The sequence below is a fragment of the Chionomys nivalis genome, chromosome 8, assembly GCF_950005125.1.
Source record: "Chionomys nivalis chromosome 8, mChiNiv1.1, whole genome shotgun sequence".
Classification (NCBI taxonomy): domain Eukaryota; kingdom Metazoa; phylum Chordata; class Mammalia; order Rodentia; family Cricetidae; genus Chionomys; species Chionomys nivalis.
The window spans coordinates 96,516,520-96,533,474 of NC_080093.1; the positions used below are offsets into that span (position 1 = coordinate 96,516,520).

At 44.8% G+C, this 16,955-nt stretch overlaps 1 protein-coding gene across 2 annotated transcripts in view; it reads right to left on the reverse strand.

Annotated features, from left to right (window-relative positions):
- Fam168a (family with sequence similarity 168 member A) overlaps positions 1 to 16,955 on the reverse strand; it is a 138,588-nt gene that overhangs the window by 13,519 nt on the left and 108,114 nt on the right. Inside the window, exons 3-5 of one of the 2 annotated variants that reach the window (XM_057777774.1) lie at positions 16,449 to 16,529; positions 11,304 to 11,330; positions 5,923 to 6,048 (exon numbers count right to left, since the gene is read on the reverse strand). In XM_057777774.1, the coding sequence (XP_057633757.1) occupies positions 5,923 to 6,048; positions 11,304 to 11,330; positions 16,449 to 16,529 (234 nt within the window). The remainder of the gene's footprint in view (positions 1 to 5,922; positions 6,049 to 11,303; positions 11,331 to 16,448; positions 16,530 to 16,955) is intronic. The other variant, XM_057777775.1, reaches the window with a different exon arrangement.

Genomic DNA, 16,955 nt, shown 5'->3' on the forward strand with positions numbered 1-16,955 from the left:
TAGCATCAGTGGCAGAACCTTGGCAAAGCTATGCGCTTCATCTCCAGTACAGAAAATAAAAAAACAAAAAGACACCAAAAAACCAAAGCCAAAATAAAGATGTGGAGAATCCTGTGAGAATCTAGGACAGGACACTATGTGTACAGGACACTGTGTGTACAGGACACTGTGTGTACAGCACACTACGTGTGTACAGGACACTATGTGTACAGGACACTGTGTGTACAGGACACTACGTGTGTACAGGACACTACGTGTGTACAGGACACTGTGTGTACAGGACACTGTGTGTACAGCACACTACGTGTGTACAGGACACTGCGTGTACAGGACACTGCGTGTGTACAGGACACTACGTGTGTACAGGACACTGCGTGTGTACAGGACACTGCGTGTGTACAGGACACTGTGTGTACAGGACACTGTGTGTACAGCACACTACGTGTGTACAGGACACCGTGTGTACAGGACACTACGTGTGTACAGCACACTACGTGTGTACAGGACACTACGTGTGTACAGGACACTACGTGTGTACAGGACACTACGTGTGTACAGGACACTGTGTGTACAGCACACTACGTGTACAGGACACTGCGTGTACAGGACACTGCGTGTGTACAGGACACTACGTGTGTACAGGACACTGCGTGTGTACAGGACACTGCGTGTGTACAGGACACTGCGTGTGTACAGGACACTGTGTGTACAGCACACTACGTGTGTACAGGACACCGTGTGTACAGGACACCGTGTGTACAGGACACTACGTGTGTACAGCACACTACGTGTGTACAGGACACTACGTGTGTACAGGACACTACGTGTGTACAGGACACTGCGTGTACAGGACACTGCGTGTGTACAGGACACTGCGTGTGTACAGGACACTGTGTGTACAGCACACTACGTGTGTACAGCACACTACGTGTGTACAGCACACTACGTGTGTACAGGACACTGTGTGTACAGGACACTGTGTGTACAGCACACTACGTGTGTACAGGACACGACGTGTGTACAGGACACGACGTGTGTACAGGACACTGCGTGTACAGGACACTACGTGTACAGGACACGACGTGTGTACAGGACACTGTGTGTACAGGACACTGTGTGTACAGGACACTGTGTGTACAGGACACTGTGTGTACAGGACACTACGTGTGTACCGGACACTGTGTGTACCGGACACTGTGTGTACAGGACACTACTTGTGTACAGGACACTGTGTGTACAGGACACTGTGTGTACAGGACACTGCGTGTGTACAGGACACTGCGTGTGTACAGGACACTGCGTGTGTACAGGACACTGCGTGTGTACAGGACACTGCGTGTGTACAGGACACTACGTGTGTACAGGACAGGACACTGCGTGTGTACAGGACACTACGTGTGTACAGGACAGGACACTGCGTGTGTACAGGACACTACGTGTGTACAGGACAGGACACTGCGTGTGTACAGGACACTACGTGTGTACAGGACACTACGTGTGTACAGGACACTGCGTGTGTACAGGACACTGCGTGTGTACAGGACACTGCGTGTGTACAGGACACTGTGTGTACAGGACACTGCGTGTGTACAGGACACTACGTGTGTACAGGACACTGCGTGTGTACAGGACACTACGTGTGTACAGGACACTACGTGTGTACAGGACACTACGTGTGTACAGGACACTGTGTGTACAGGACACTACGTGTGTACAGGACACTACGTGTGTACAGGACTGTGTGTACAGGACACTGCGTGTGTACAGGACACTGCGTGTGTACAGGACACTGCGTGTGTACAGGACACTGCGTGTGTACAGGACATTACGTGTGTACAGGATACTACGTGTGTACAGGACACTACGTGTGTATAGGACAGTATGAATCAGAAGCCACCTACAGAGCAGTGATCACAAGCAGCATGGGAACTGACTGGGCCCCTGTAAACAGGCTGTTTCTCTCTCACTACATAGAGGCAGTAGTAAGCTTCCTCTCGTGGGGCATATGACCATGGACTCTTAAAAACTACAAGAGGCAAGAGCTTGGCTGTGGTCTGTTCCAAATTGCAACACAAACTCCAGGGCTCCAAGATTCTAAAATTTTATGATTCTTTAACAAGCCAACAATACGGGCAGCTTTTGTTTTGTTTTGTTTTTAAATGTGCCTGGAGAACATGCTCTGGACTTTCTAGCTTTCTCAGGGAAGGCGTACCATGTCATCTAAGCCACAAAAGCAACCACATTACAAAGTGGGCTGTTCCTCTGCAGAGAATCAAAAAGTTCTAGGAGAATGCAGTAGAATTTGGCTCCTGAGGGCTGGAGAGATGGCTCAGTGGTTAAGAGCACTGGCTGTTCTTCCAGAGGTCCTGAGTTCAATTCCCAGCAGCCACATGGTAGCTCACAACCATCTGTAATGAGGTCTGGTGCCCACTTCTGGCCTGTATGCATACACACAGGCAGAACACTGTTCATAATAAATAAATACATCTTAAAAACAGATATAATAAAATAATAAAAATGATTTGTTTAAAAAAAGAATCTAGTTTCCATATATGAGAATAACCTTATGGAGAATGTTTCCCCCCTTCATGCTATGAAACAAGACATACACACTCAAAACAGAAATCAGTATCTAAACAGCCATGGCTGGTTATAGCCTGCTTTGCATCTCTAGATGTTTGGGATGGGAGGCAGAACTCCAGATCTTAGAGATCTCTACCATGAGAACTTCAGAGATGAGAGATGCTAACAGAGAGACTGCACACAGAAGCATGCTGTAACCATGATGCGACTCATCAGGGGCAGGAGGAGCTTCCTAAGGCTGCAGAAACCACCCAAGCTCGGGCCTTTTTCCTGAAATCCTTTCAGGTCGGCTTCTTATATTGGGAATATCTTCAGTTGGACTAGATCATTTCAGAGGGCATTTTGATGTTAACATTCTAAGTCTTTAGTATTTCAGTAGGAGATCTGAGGACATCATCTTCACCCTGTCCATACCCCTGGGGAACACTGAAAATCTAGGGCTAATATCCTGGGCTTAGATATCATAAAAGCTAGGGTTTACTACTTTGTGCATCTACTAAGTAAAAGAAGCTATTGGGTTTGTTGCAAAAATATCTCATGGGTATACTCAAATAAATTTAGACCCAACTGGAGGGCTAGTTTGAAATGAATGCTAAATCTGAAGGTCACAGAATGGGAACTTTGGGATGCTATACCTTAAAGGCATTTGAGACCTATTCTGAGGAAGAACCTGTAATTTAGAAAGTAATTTTTTCAAAATTGCACATCATATCTACAGCCATAGAGCAGAGGTCAGAGTTAATGTTGCCTTGGGCAAAGCTGTTTCTGAGTTAAATGTCTCTAAAGTACAATACTGGACATCTGGTGTACTGGCCTTCGTATCCCCGTTTCACTAAAGGCTGTGTCTAGAAGTGCCAACTCTGCCTTATAAAGAGGTTTGGTTTATGAGCTGCCTCTGTCTGTCTCAGGTTCTAGCTATAGGTGTAGGCTATATCAAATGGGAGCATATAAAGAGACTGTGTGCATTGGCAAGATGAAGCCGCTGTAGCCCTCTCTTCAACCCTGCTTCACTGTCAAAAATCCTTTTCAGCTGTAGAGTCCCACAACAATGAAGACATTGATCTTCACATCAAGGATACCTTTTACACTAATTGCTTTATTGATCATCAGGTTTATACATTAGGACAAATTCTGGACAAAATAACACTGTAGGTCTGAACCTTGTCTTGACCTCAGTTTTCTTGTTGGTGGTTAAATCCTCAAGTACTGAGTAAGTAGGAGGGATACCTAATTATGAACATGTGTTATCAACTGTTGGTTAAATTGGTATGAATTTGTCAAAGTGCCCTGAGAGCACTGTGGTACTAAAAAGCAGCAAAATCTGAATGCTTGGAGGAACTCTTGTGAGCCTGCATGAGTGAGTCAGACAATCCCAAATCCATCTAAACATTTTATGCATTTATATAATACTTGCTTGAAAAAGAGTGATACATCTTGGTCCTACCTAGAAACTTGACAGCCTGTCCAAGAGGGGAGAGCGGGATGTAACTACTGTATATTTCTGTGGGACTTTTACAAGATTTCAGCACAGAAGGTGAGGCATTCTGACGCTTCCTCACTGCAGGAAAGGCTGCCTCTGGAAGGAATGAGGACCTTATTCCTAGAGATATGAGCAAAGCCTTGAAAGCCAGCTAGAGAGAGAGGACTCTGTGAGAAGAAAATGGGTGCACAGCTCTGAAGCGAGGGGTCCGGAGCCCAACAGCTAGCACGGACTTTAAAGGTGACCTGGTCCAGGTGTTCAGTTCTAGAGACCCATGACCAAAGCAGAGCCGGAATTGTCCGAAGTCACGTAGAATCAAGACGAGAGTCCCCTGTCTTCCACACCAGGCCCCCTTCTGCTGCACTGTAGTAACTGTGCCTTTATTCACTTACATCCACATTTATGGACTACACACACACCAATTTACATTATATAACTTTAAATATGTTCATTCAATTCTACTTAAGGAACATGGAAAAACTCCTTATAGCTGCCATTCCTCTCATTATTCTTTTTGAGATCAACTCTCACTATGTACCTCAGATTGACCTAAAAGTTGCTATGTGGCCTAGGTTGGCCTTGAACTTGTGATCCTCTTGCTTCAGCCTTCTGCTAAGCTACCATGATACCTCATTTGTCTTTTGAAAGAGTCAGGAATAGAATTCTAGTTTGAAAGCTATCTTTTCCAGCTGTGCTGGCATATTAGTTACACAGCGTTGGGCATACTGCCTTCTTTTTTTTTTAAATTTATTCATTTATTATTTTTTTATTTTTTGGTTTTTCGAGACAGGGTTTCTCTGTAGCTTTGGTGCCTGTCCCGGAACTAGCTCTTGTAGACCAGGCTGGCCTCGAACTCCCAGAGATCCGCCTGCCTCTGCCTCCCGAGTGCTGGGATTAAAGGCGTGCGCCACCACCGCCCGGCTCATACTGCCTTCTTGAATCTTTGGAAATTTCAAAGTGGGATAAAAGTCCACCCAAACTTTATAGACTATAATCTTGATTGAGCAAGGGGCTGATTTTGAAAGCAGAATCTACAAAAGGTACACCATGCTGGGTTAGTAGATGCTGATATGTAAGGACAGTGACAACGGGGAGAAAATATTTGTTTTGTTATTGTTGTTTTTAAAGAAAAGGGCTCACCATGTAACCTTGGCTAGCCTAAAAATCACTATGTAGACCAGGCTAGCTTTTATCTTACAGAGAGATCTATCTGCCTCTGCCTCCTGAGTGGTAGGATTATAGGCATGTGCCACCATGTCAGGCTTGACACTGGATATTTAATTTATTATAAAATACTTGTTCTTATTTTATGTGTATGAATTTAGCTGTGTGCATGTATGGGCCTCATATTTGTGCCTAAAACACAAAGATGTCAGAAGAGGGCACTGGGTTACCTGAACTGGAGTTGCAGATGGTGGTAAGCTGCCATGTGGGTGTTGGGGATTGAACCTGGGTTCTCTGGAAGAGCAACCAGTGCTCTCAACTGCTGAGCTATGTCCCTAGCCCCAACACTGGATATTTTACACTTGATCTCAGCAAAAAGGCTGAGAAGCAATGACATTGGATAATTAAAAGAAAAGAAAACGGCCGGGCGGTGGTGGCGCATGCCTTTAATCCCAGCACTCGGGAGGCAGAGGCAGGCGGGTCTCTGTGAGTTCGAGACCAGCCTGGTCTACAAGAGCTAGTTCCAGGACAGGCTCCAAAACCACAGAGAAACCCTGTCTCACCCCCCCAAAACAAACAAACAACAAAACAACAACAACAACAACACCCCCCCCCCATCCCTTTCCTTTCTTCCTAACGAACAAATCAGTCCCGACCAAGGGGAGCGAGGAGAGGAGGAGACAGGCTGTATTTACTGAAAGCCGCAGAGGAGGCTTGGTAAGTTCGGTTCTCAGTCCCGGTGTCCACTGGGAGGTGGAAGGTGCCTTCAGTGCCGCAGGACGATGAGCTCTGTGGCCAGGCCTGTTTCATCAGCAGAGTGGCTTAGGGAAGACACAAGGATGGCATTAGGCAGAGTATGAAGTGGGCACCACCAATTACAGACACAAAAGCAAGGGTCTTGTGCCAGACAGAAACATAACTCAAGGAGCCTGCTCAGACACACAGAATGATTCAGCCTTTTTGAGATGGGATAGTGGGTTGGGAAGTGCTGAAGTGAGCTTCTAAATGACTTCCGAGGAAGGCTACATTTAAAAACTGAGGATCAGGACTTTTCTATCTGATCTGAACTGTGGTGTGTTCCTCTGCCACTTCCTCATTAACATGAAGACACTGGAATTCTTTAACAGTGTGCTGTGCCAAATTAACTGAGTCTTAAAAAATCCCTCTGATCTGAAATCTCATCTGGAGGTATGGTTAATAAGTTGTGGGTTGCACCAGGTATGGTGGCACATTCCTTTAATCCAAGTACTTGGGAGGCAGAGGCAGATGGATTTCTGTGAGTTCGAGGTCAGCCTGCGCTGCGCAGTGAAACTCTGTCTTAAAAAACCAAAAAAAAAAAAAAAAAGTTGTGAATTGCTTCCAAGGAGAAACTAACAAGTAACTACCATTTTACGTGAGCCTTGCTGGAATTAGCATCTCCTCTAACAGACCTGTTATGAGCCGGGACCATGGCTGCACTATTAGCTATCAAGGAGGCACTCCTTGCCAACTCCCGCTGCACATTAGCCAGGGGCAGATGGACACACCTTGTCTGAAAATCTAATCGGTGCTACTGGATGCTCCAACTGAGTCGGAGATGAACCTTTGGCCATTATAAAAGTGTCAAAATTGGGGTAGGTATATTATAGAAATTAGTTTGAAATCTGTAGAGACTTCTCAGGAAAGCTCAAAGCTCAACTTAAGAAATTTCATTAAGTGTTCTAGATGTGGGGAATGTCTTAAAAAACTTACCGTCATGGTATCCTGAGGGAAAGGAAAGAGAGGAAATAGGAGATAAATGCCTTTAAAAAAAAAAGGAAGGAAGAAAAGAAGGAAGGAAAGGAAAAAAGAAAACTATTCTTTTAAATAACAGAGGAGACACTTTTTTATCTAAATTTCTATCTTATGGTTAAAAAAGGATTAATTTCTTTATAACAATCTTTTACAATCTAATAAGATCTTGGGAGTCTTAGACACAGTGCTAACAGATTGTTAAGTATGTTAACAGAAGTGGGGCTGGACTGGCAACAATCAGATAAACTTGAAATATTTTAATACAGGGTTAAGGAAAGACAGGGAAGCATAAGAAGAAAGTCTGCTGGTCACATTGATTCCTACAGGATCTGCTACCTTGGGAGAGATTCTGCAATGCCTTTGTGGCCTGGTTTCCAGCTAACACCTCTATTTCTTCTATCACAGAATTATAATGGCTAGAGAAGGCTGTGGATTCTGCTGTTTTTTTTTTTTTTTTCTGAACTAGAATCAGAACGTGGCTGCACAGGCTGACTGTGCTTGCATTAATGGCCCGCAATACATATGGCAAACGCTGAGGAATGGGAAGGAAATCATGGGCAGGAGAGCGACACTGAGAGGGGAATCTGGCAGGAGAAGTGAATGGAGACGACACGGTTCCAGGTAGAGCCCAGAGTCTCACTAGACGTTACTAGTGTGTAGCCCCTGCAGGACGAGGGTCTACTGTAAATAACATCTTCAGTGTTTGCCCAGAAGGTGGAAGGACACAATCAGTGCCAAAATCTTATCACAATGTCTCCAATTCAGGGACTGATATTCCATGTGGCTGGAAGGCCACAACTATCCTCAAACAATTCCCTGCTGTGTCAAATATGCAGCTCTGAGAAGTCAAACAGAGCAGGTCCATCCCTAAGATCTCAGCGAGGCTCTACCAAGGACCAAGAGGTCTAAATTTTGTCATAAGAATTTGGAAAATTTAGAAGTTCTGGGTCCTGATTTGTTCTATCTTTGGCTTTTTTTTTTCCTTCTTCTGAGTGAGGGCATACTTATAATTTTCATTATAAGCCAAAAGTCTGACAACTGCCTGAAGGACTGTGTGACAACTGAAGTCAAATCAAAATTAGCCACAGGGTACTGAGGCCTAACTGTACTCAGCACTGGGGTGCCACGGTGGGCGGAGCACACACTGAGGGTGCCACGGTGGGCAGAGCACACACTGAGGGTGCCACGGTGGGCAGAGCACACACTGAGGGTGCCACGGTGGGCAGAGCACACACTGAGGGTGCCACGGTGGACAGGAGCACACACTGAGGGTGCCACGGTGGGCAGAGCACGCCTGGGTTACGTCACTGCACACAAGCTACTTACTGTTTACTGGGGATACAACTCAGCCACACATCAACCAGGGAGTGAACAAGACAGCATGTCACAGTAAAATAATGTTGCAGTTTAACTGGGAGAGAAGCAAGTGCCACTGTGTCATTGATTGTCTTTCCTAAGTGATCACTTAGGCTAAACTTTACATTTTTCAAATAAAGGGGAAGTTTCTTCAGGTTTTATTAGATACTGGAAGCAAACAGAATTTTCTGTGTCTTTTCTTTTTGTTTGTTTGTTTTTTGAGACAGGGGTTCTTTGTGTATTAGTCCTGGCTCTTCTGGAACTGAGAGATCCACCTGCCTCTGCCTCCTTGGGTCTAGGGTAAGACTGCTCCACCACACCCAGCTGTGTCTTTTCTTTATGCTAGAATAGTCAATAATTTAAATAATCAGATACATGTGAAGACAGAATGAAAATGATTTTTTAGCAGTCAATTAAACCTCTTCATTAACTGTATGATTCTGTTTCTCTGTTCAGCTCTACAGTAATCCTTTTAGCAGCATGGCTATAGGCAGGGCTCCCCATCAGGCAGACCTGTTTGGGGATGCCGAAGAGGAACTACTTCTTAAAAATGTTTTATTCTTTGAATTAAGCAATAGTTAAGTACAGATGTATCACATATGAAAACATTATTAAGGTGTTCACTTAAGACTTTATGTACTTACTATAAATGTGTAAAAAGAACAGAAAGGGGAAAACCAAAACCGTGTGGAGGGCTATGACCCCTGTCACAGCAGGCTCCCACATCTAGCTGCTGAGTTGTTCACTTCTTGGATATGGGACCCTCGCACCCTTTGACACTAGAACAGTCTGTTAAGCACATTTACAAAGAGAGGCAGCAAGGGACCATCGTCCTGAACCACGTGCGGAGTCAGGAAAGCTGAGATCCAGCCTGGGCTCTGCCATTTATTGGCTGTGGGACCTTGGGCAAGTCACTCGGTTGTCAGTTTTGCTGTACTGTAAATGGCGAACTAATCACTCCCTGGCTGCTTCACAGGACTGACCGACAGATCATCAGTTGTAATGGTTTCTAGTTCCGGTAGCTGTGTGCTTCCATCCCTACAGTTGTGGCCAACTCTAGTTCAAACTCTAATTATCTTTGATCTCAGCCACTCCCACTGCTTCTTAGTGCTTTGGTTCTGTTTGTTTTACCTTGTCCCTTCTAATCTTCAAGCCATACTGGTCTAAAACTCTAAATAAAGTTTTAGAAACATTTCGTGGTTCTCTGTTGCCTACAGGCTGCAGACTCGAGTCTGCATTCACTACTCCCCTGACCTAATACTGATGCTCTCTTGTGGTTTGAAATATTCTACATTGGCTCATAAGTTTAAGCACTTGGTCTCTGGTTGGAGGTGCAATTTTGGAAGGTTGTAGAACCTTTAAGTGGCAGAGTTTTGGGAGAAGTAGGTCACTGGGGGTGGGCTTTGGGGTTTTATAGGCTGGTCCTACTTCTTGACCAGTCCTCTCCCTGGCTGACACATCTCTCTCGGCTCTCTAATCTTTACCTCACTCCCCACCCCACACCACTGCGCACAACCCTTCTCATCCCAGAGTCTGCCGAGGACTTTGTTTCTCCGAGTCTGTGCAGTCTACCAGTTCTTCTGGCTCACAGGTCACTATGAAGTCTCTGCCTCCGTGCACTCCGACAGCATCATCCCACTATCTCAGTTCCCGTAAGGCCTGGCGTAGAACTCTGCCAAGTTCTCCGTTCACACTCGATGTAAAGGTCAGTGGTTCTCAACCTTCCTACTGCTGCAACCCTCTAATACAGTTCCTCATGTTGTGGTGACCCCCAACCATAAAATTACTCTTGTTGCTACTTATAACTGTAATTTTGCTACTGTTTTCCTATGGTGTTATGTGACCCCTGTAAAAGGGTCTTTAAACCCTAAAGGGTTCATGACCCGCAGGTTGAGAATCACTGCTTTAATTGGAAGCAGGAGTAGCATGCAGCCTTCTCTAGCATTTTAGAACAAAACCAAAAAAAAAACCCCAGCCTCTTATAAGTGGTAAGTGAAACAGTTCTGTAGCTAGCACTATTGAAATAATAAAAATTACAAGAGGATGGTATGTCAGCATTTAAAAGAACCTTGAGATCATGTGATATGAAAACTTTATGACCTGGGGACATTAGTAAGTTGCTCAAGATCACACAGCCCACAGCAGTAGTGAAAAGAAATTTCATAGCTCATCTTCTGAAAGATGTACCATGTGTAAAAATTTCACTTTTCTATAGCAAGTTGGGAAAACATTCAAAGACTTCACAAAAACATCCTGAGTGTGGTAAAAGTGGCAAGTTTCTCCCATGGTCCCTTACTGTCTACAAGAAGGACCTAGTCAAGTTACACTGTTGGGACCCTCACAGGTGCCCAGAAGTTCCTGTGGTGCCTTGGTCCTGGAGTCCACACTGCCCAGAGAACTCAGCTCAGATCTCTCACCCACTGGCACACTTGGCCCACACCTTTCATCATCCAGAAAAACACTCCGAAAATGAGGATGAAGGCAACAGAGTGTATCTAAGGTCAACCAGGTCTTCAAACACGTCAGACTGCTAACAGAAATGGAAAATCTGATCCTGGGGCCATCTGACTGTATTTTGTATTATTTATAATAGTCATAAACAAGGGGCTCCTCAGAGCCTTTCATAAAGCCAAAAGAGGAGCCACACACAGACCCTGGAATTTTCATTCATTTGTTTGAATCAGGCAGTCAGGTTAAGGTGTGAGATGCCTTTTAGTGCCATGATCCTTCATTACAGCCCTATGGGAATGGTTCATGTGTGTCTCCAACCCATGATTTTGCACCATCAGACATGTTCCTGCATGCTATAGGAACTGCTGCTGAGCCACCTGGGGGAGCCCAAGCCTAGGAGGTGGGATTTGGGGAGGAAAGGACAGGGAATCTACCATTGTTACAAGATAACACATTCATAGGCCATAATACAGATGAGGAAAAATAGCTCTCCTACCATAAGCTGAATGCAGGAACTGAAACTCTGTTGGACAGAAATGTTAGTTGAAATTACCACTAGGAATTGTGCAAAGTTGTACATATTGCAGTTATATAACAGACTTGTTTCAAGACAGCACTTTCCCCCAGGCTGCATAAGAAGCAGTGAATGGAGAAAATGGGAATTACCTCCCCCTGGAAAGGGTGACAGACTTGCCATCCAGCAAAGCTCACTAGTTGCAGAGAAGCACCTCCCTGGATGCCACAGGATCTTTCAGAGAAGTAACCGAAAAGTTCCTATTCTTTGCTTGTCCATCTTAAGACCACTTCAAAAATCATGGCCATCACAGGCCTCTCAGAGAACTAGGTTCAGTACAGAGATATTCCATCTAGGACAGTGTTATGTTGTAGAAGGAACATGGCTATAGGATCAGACAAATGGGTTTGAATCTCAGATCCATGGCATTTTTGGGGGGTGGTGTAAGTGCTGTCTGCATGTTTGCTTGCATGCCAGAAGAGGGCATCAGATCCCATTGTAGATGGGTGTGCATCACTAAGTGGTTGCTGGGAAATGAACTCAGGACCTCTGAAGGGCAGCCAGCACTCTTAACGGCTAAGCTATCTCTCTGGCCCCAAATCCATGGCATTTTAAATCTAATTCTGAAAGTTACTTAATATTCTCTGAGCTAAACTGGAGGCAAGAAACTCTAGCTTACAAGACAAAGGTAAAAAGGCACACTTGTAACTTTTACAGGTGTTTAGAAACAGATTATTTTCCTCTACTTTCCCCCAAGTTTGTAATTTCTAAAATGGGAATGGGAAAAATTATGCATACTTCAGTGGGAGACAAGAGACGAGAACGTGTGTTTTTGGTTTATTTATTTTCCTTCCTTCCTTCCTTCCTTCCTTCCTTCCTTCCTTCCTTCCTTCCTTCCTTCCTTCCTTCCTTCCTTCCTTCCTTCTTTCGGTTTTTGAGACAGGGTTTCTCTGTGTAACAGTCCTAGCTGTCCTGGAACTCACTCTGTAGACCAGGCTGGCCTCAAACTCACAGAGATCTGCCTGCCTCTGCCTCCCGAGTGCTGGGATTAAAGGTCTGCGCCACTACCGCCCGGCTTGTTTTTTGTTTTCTGAGACAGGGTTTCTATGTGTAACAGTCCTGGCTGTCCTGGAACTAGCTCTTGTAGACCAGGCTGGACTCGAATTCACAGAGACCAAGTGCTGGGATTAAAAAACGCGGGCCACCACTGCCTGGCTGAGAACATGCTTCTTATGAGAGAGTTTTGATATTAGTTTTCTATTTATTTTTTCACTTTCAAATTACATTATCATTTTTATGATAAGCCGTTTGCTCCCTGAACTCTTAAAAAAAAAATAGTCATGGCCAGCTTTTGCCTTCTGCAAAGTTAAGTATCTAAATACAGTCCCTGAAGTTGGTAAGCATTTGGGAAGAAGCCCAGGTACCCACAGGGCTTTCAGAATCAATGGAAGAATGAGTTTTTCCCTGTATCCTGAACAGATTAACTTAAGGGAGCACAGAGCTGCTAGAAATAGCTCTCTGTGAGCAATTTCTTAGTCTCCTTGAAGTAACTGAAGGAAATTTAAACTTTCATGGCTGATCCTTAGAGGCACTTCTCTGCATCACAAATGGCCAGCTCTGGCAAGAAGCTGAGAGTCACCTATAAATTTCCCTCATACCTTGAGCCTTTCTGGCAAGAGCTTCACCCCTAACAGTCAGACCTGTGAAGGTAGAGGTCAGCCACAAAGTATGAAATAGACCCAGCTATGAGTGTGTGTGTGTGTGTGTCTCAAAAGAGAGAGGTCTTCCCCCAGACTCACACAAACACCTGAAACAGTTAATTCAGTCTGATACCTCTTTTTTCCTTCCCTTCCATCCTGATTTTGCAATAAGGATGGCTACTCTTGATCTTCCTGTCTCCAACTCCCAAGTGTAGGGCTAATAGTGTGTGTCACTATGCGTGGCTGGTGTGGGGCTAACACAGTGCACCAGTGCCATCCTTTATTGTGTATTTTGGTTTCTGAGCAAATGGTCTGGCTTAATCATAGATTAAAATATGTTCACTTTTTAAAGCATTAATCAGGTTGGATAATGGCTTTTTGTTTTGTTTTTTAACGTGACTATTTGAAACGTAACACTCTACCTACGCCAGCAGCTTTCCAGGCTCTTCATGTTTTTAACAATCTTAGAGCTCGGCAGTGATGGTGCACGCCTTTAATCCCAGCACTCAGGAGGCAGAGGCAGGTGGATCTCTGTGAGTTCAAGGCCTGGTCGACAATAGTGAGTTCTAGGACAGGCTCCAAAGCTAGAGAAACCCTGTCTTGAAAAACAAACAACCAACCCACCATCACCACCACCACCACCACCACCACCACCAAACAACAAAAACAAAACAAAAAAACAGAAACAATTTTAGACTCGTCTCTGCACTGCTGTCTTCTCCAGGCTGGTAGTTCCTATCTAACACCTCAGTGCTGCCCACTGCCTCAGCAGCGACAGACAGTTAAGAGTTTTGGTACCGTGGCAGGATGCCAAAATGTGGTTCTAGTTGCCGAACTTCTTTAAGCTTGTTTTCCCAACTGGCAATTGTGGGGGAAAAAAGTACTCAGTATGTTGTCATATAAAAAATAAGCTAATATCCATAAAGAACTTCAAATTACTGCTAACACAAAGGAAACATTGAATTAATCGTAGTTTTTTTAGTTCTCTCTCTCTCTCTCTCTTTCTCCCTCTTCCTTTTCCTTTCCTTTCTTTACCTTTTTTTAAGGGTGTCATTATATAGCCCTAGTGGGCCCAGAACTTACTATATAGACCAGGCTGGCCTGGAACTCACACATAGAGATCCATTTGCTTCTGTTTCCCAAATGCTGGGATAAAGGCATGTAGTACTACACCTTTAACAGCAGTATTTTATTCTTGCCAATTACATGACAAATTGCCCCTTAAATAATTCTAAAATCTCTCACCAGAATACTGTGAGAAATTAGTTCACTGCCAGGGCTTGGAGCCTGAACCAAATGGGTGCTAGCCCTGAGCTTCTCCCCCACTGAGGCACTCTACCTCCTCCTGTCACTCAACTTCCCAAACAAGGAAGGAAACGGAACACAGAAGCCCTGTTTGCCAGCGGCTGGGAGGACTAGTTCTGTGCTATTCTGCATCTGTGATTGTTTAGGACTTGTTCCTTCCCACGAGTGTGCACAACCCACTGACACCGTTCACCTGCACATCCCTTCCACACTGTGCCTTTGTTTCTCTTTCCTGGTGGCTGAGTTTCTGGAAAGCCATCATGCTATACATCACTTCTCCTTTCTTGCTTCACTGCACTTTGCCTTCCAGTCTCACCACCTCCCTGACTACAGCCACAAGAGACTGAATTAAAGAATTATTTTTTAAAAAATAATTTGTTTATTTATTTTTAATTTACGTGCATTGGTGTGGATGTCTGTGTGGGGTGTCAGTTACAGACAGTTGTGAGCTGCCATGTGGGCACTGGGAATTGAACTCGGGTCCTCTAGAACAGTCAATTCTCCCAACTGCTGAGTCGTCTCTCCAGCCCAGAACTAAAGAATTCTTGAGGGCTTTTCAACTCCATAACATTCACTGAATAAGAAATCGGAGGAAGGAGGATGTAACATTTAATGTCTTTCCAAATCTGTTCCTTGTAGTCTGTAGTTCAGATTCATCCAGTCCTTCTCAGTCTATGCTTCAACCAATCCTACTAGTTCTAGGCTCAGCAGTCAGGCTCCACACCTCCACCTTGCCTTTACAAGCATGCTCTGCCCAGTAATGTGTCCTCCTCCCTTGTATGCTTCCAAAGGCCCCTCCTACTTCTGCCTTGTCTCTGCTGTCACCATCACCTCAAGGTAGACTGTTTCTACCTCTGCTCTAGTATGTGTTCTTTTTATATTACGTTCTGTATTGTAGCACAATTCATTTATTGATATGCCATGATCCAAAATTAACTAGCTCCTTTAGGCAAAGATGGCAACTTTTTCTTTTTTTTTTTTTTAAAAGATTTTTTAAATGATTTATTTAACTTTATTTTATGTGCATTGGTGTGAAGGTGTCAGATCCCCTGGAACTGGATTTACAGACAGTTGTGAGCTGCCATGTGGGTACTGGGAATTGAACCTGGGTCCTCTGGAAGAGTAGTCAGTGTTCTTAACCACCAAGCCATCTCTCCAGCCCCAACTTTTACTTTTTCTATCCCAGAATAGAGGACAAACAACAAATGCTTAGTGAGTGAATAAAGAATTTACATAAAATCATCTGCAACCCTGAGGTAATGATTACACGTGACTTATCCAAGGCTGTACACCTATGGGGAAGACTAATCAGGATTCAAACCCAGGACTTCAAACCGTAGAACCCATTCCCTTTCATGACCATGAGCGTTGAGCACTGACTGAGCCCAGGAGCAACATTAGTGGTTAAAACATCAGTAACACTCCTGGAAAACAGGAAAAAAAAAATCTTTTCAATATTTTCTTTCTTTAGCGTCTCTCTCTCTCAACTCAAGCTGGCCTCAGCCTCCAGGTGCAGGGATTACAAGTGTATGCCATCATACCTAGCACCTTCTTCAGTATTTCAAACCCATTTTAATCTCTTTGTTCAAGAAGTGTCATATGTCTTCTATTTCTGGAAAACAAGTAAATTGTCTTAGCCTGTAAAAAGGCTCTTTACTCTGGTGGCAAGTCTATCACTCTATTCCAAATTTATACCCCAGAAAGAAAGGGAGGGAGGGAGTAGGAAGGGGAATGAGTGGAGGGAGGGAGGGCAGCGAGGAAAGGAGGGAGAGAACAAGAGAATGATTCCCAATGGCAGCCTCAGGCAAGACTGAACAAAAAATTAATTTGGATATTGCTTGAGAGAGATGAAGCAGTTTCAAGGGGTGGTGGCATGTCTCATATAGTCCAGCACAGGAGAGAAGGACCACCCTTAAGTCCCAGGAGAATGAAGGAGGTTCTGCTCCCACTCCCACCCCAAGGTTGTTCTGCCCCAGTTCCCAGAGGGAATTCCAAAGAGAATCAAGCCAGAACTGGCTGACTCCAGGGCAGTCTCAAGAGAAGGACCAACTGGTGGATTTGTTTTTACCAATGAAGGCCTACTTCCACCTCTTCATCACTGCTGCTCCCACCCATTGCTTACCTGGAGCATAACTGGGGCTATTGGTCGGGTACAGGCTGGGATTGTAGGCAGGGGCAGCTGCTGGGTAGGCTGTGGGGTAACCTACAAAGACACAGAAGAAAAGCCTCAGTTAGGCAAGGGGACTAGGGAGGCTTGGCTTTCAGTCTCTTCACAGACTCTCCTCCCTCCCTCCCTCCCTCCCTCCCTCCCTCCCTCCCTCCCTGCTTCCTTCCTTCCTTCCTTCCTTCCTTCCTTCCTTCCTTCCTTCCTTCCTTCCTTCCTTCCTTCCTTCTTTCTTTCTTTCTCCCTGAGACAGGGTTTCTCTGTAGCTTTGGAGCCTGTCCTGGAACTAGCTCTTGTAGACCAGGCTGGTCTCGAACTCACAAAGATCTGCCTGCCTCTGCCTCCTACGTGCTGGGATTGAAGGTGTGCGCCACCACCACCCGGCTTCACGGACTATTTCTGGCGGTATAAATGAACAGCTTTCAAGTTTCTAAGAGAAAAGTCACCAAATAGTGCAACCTTATT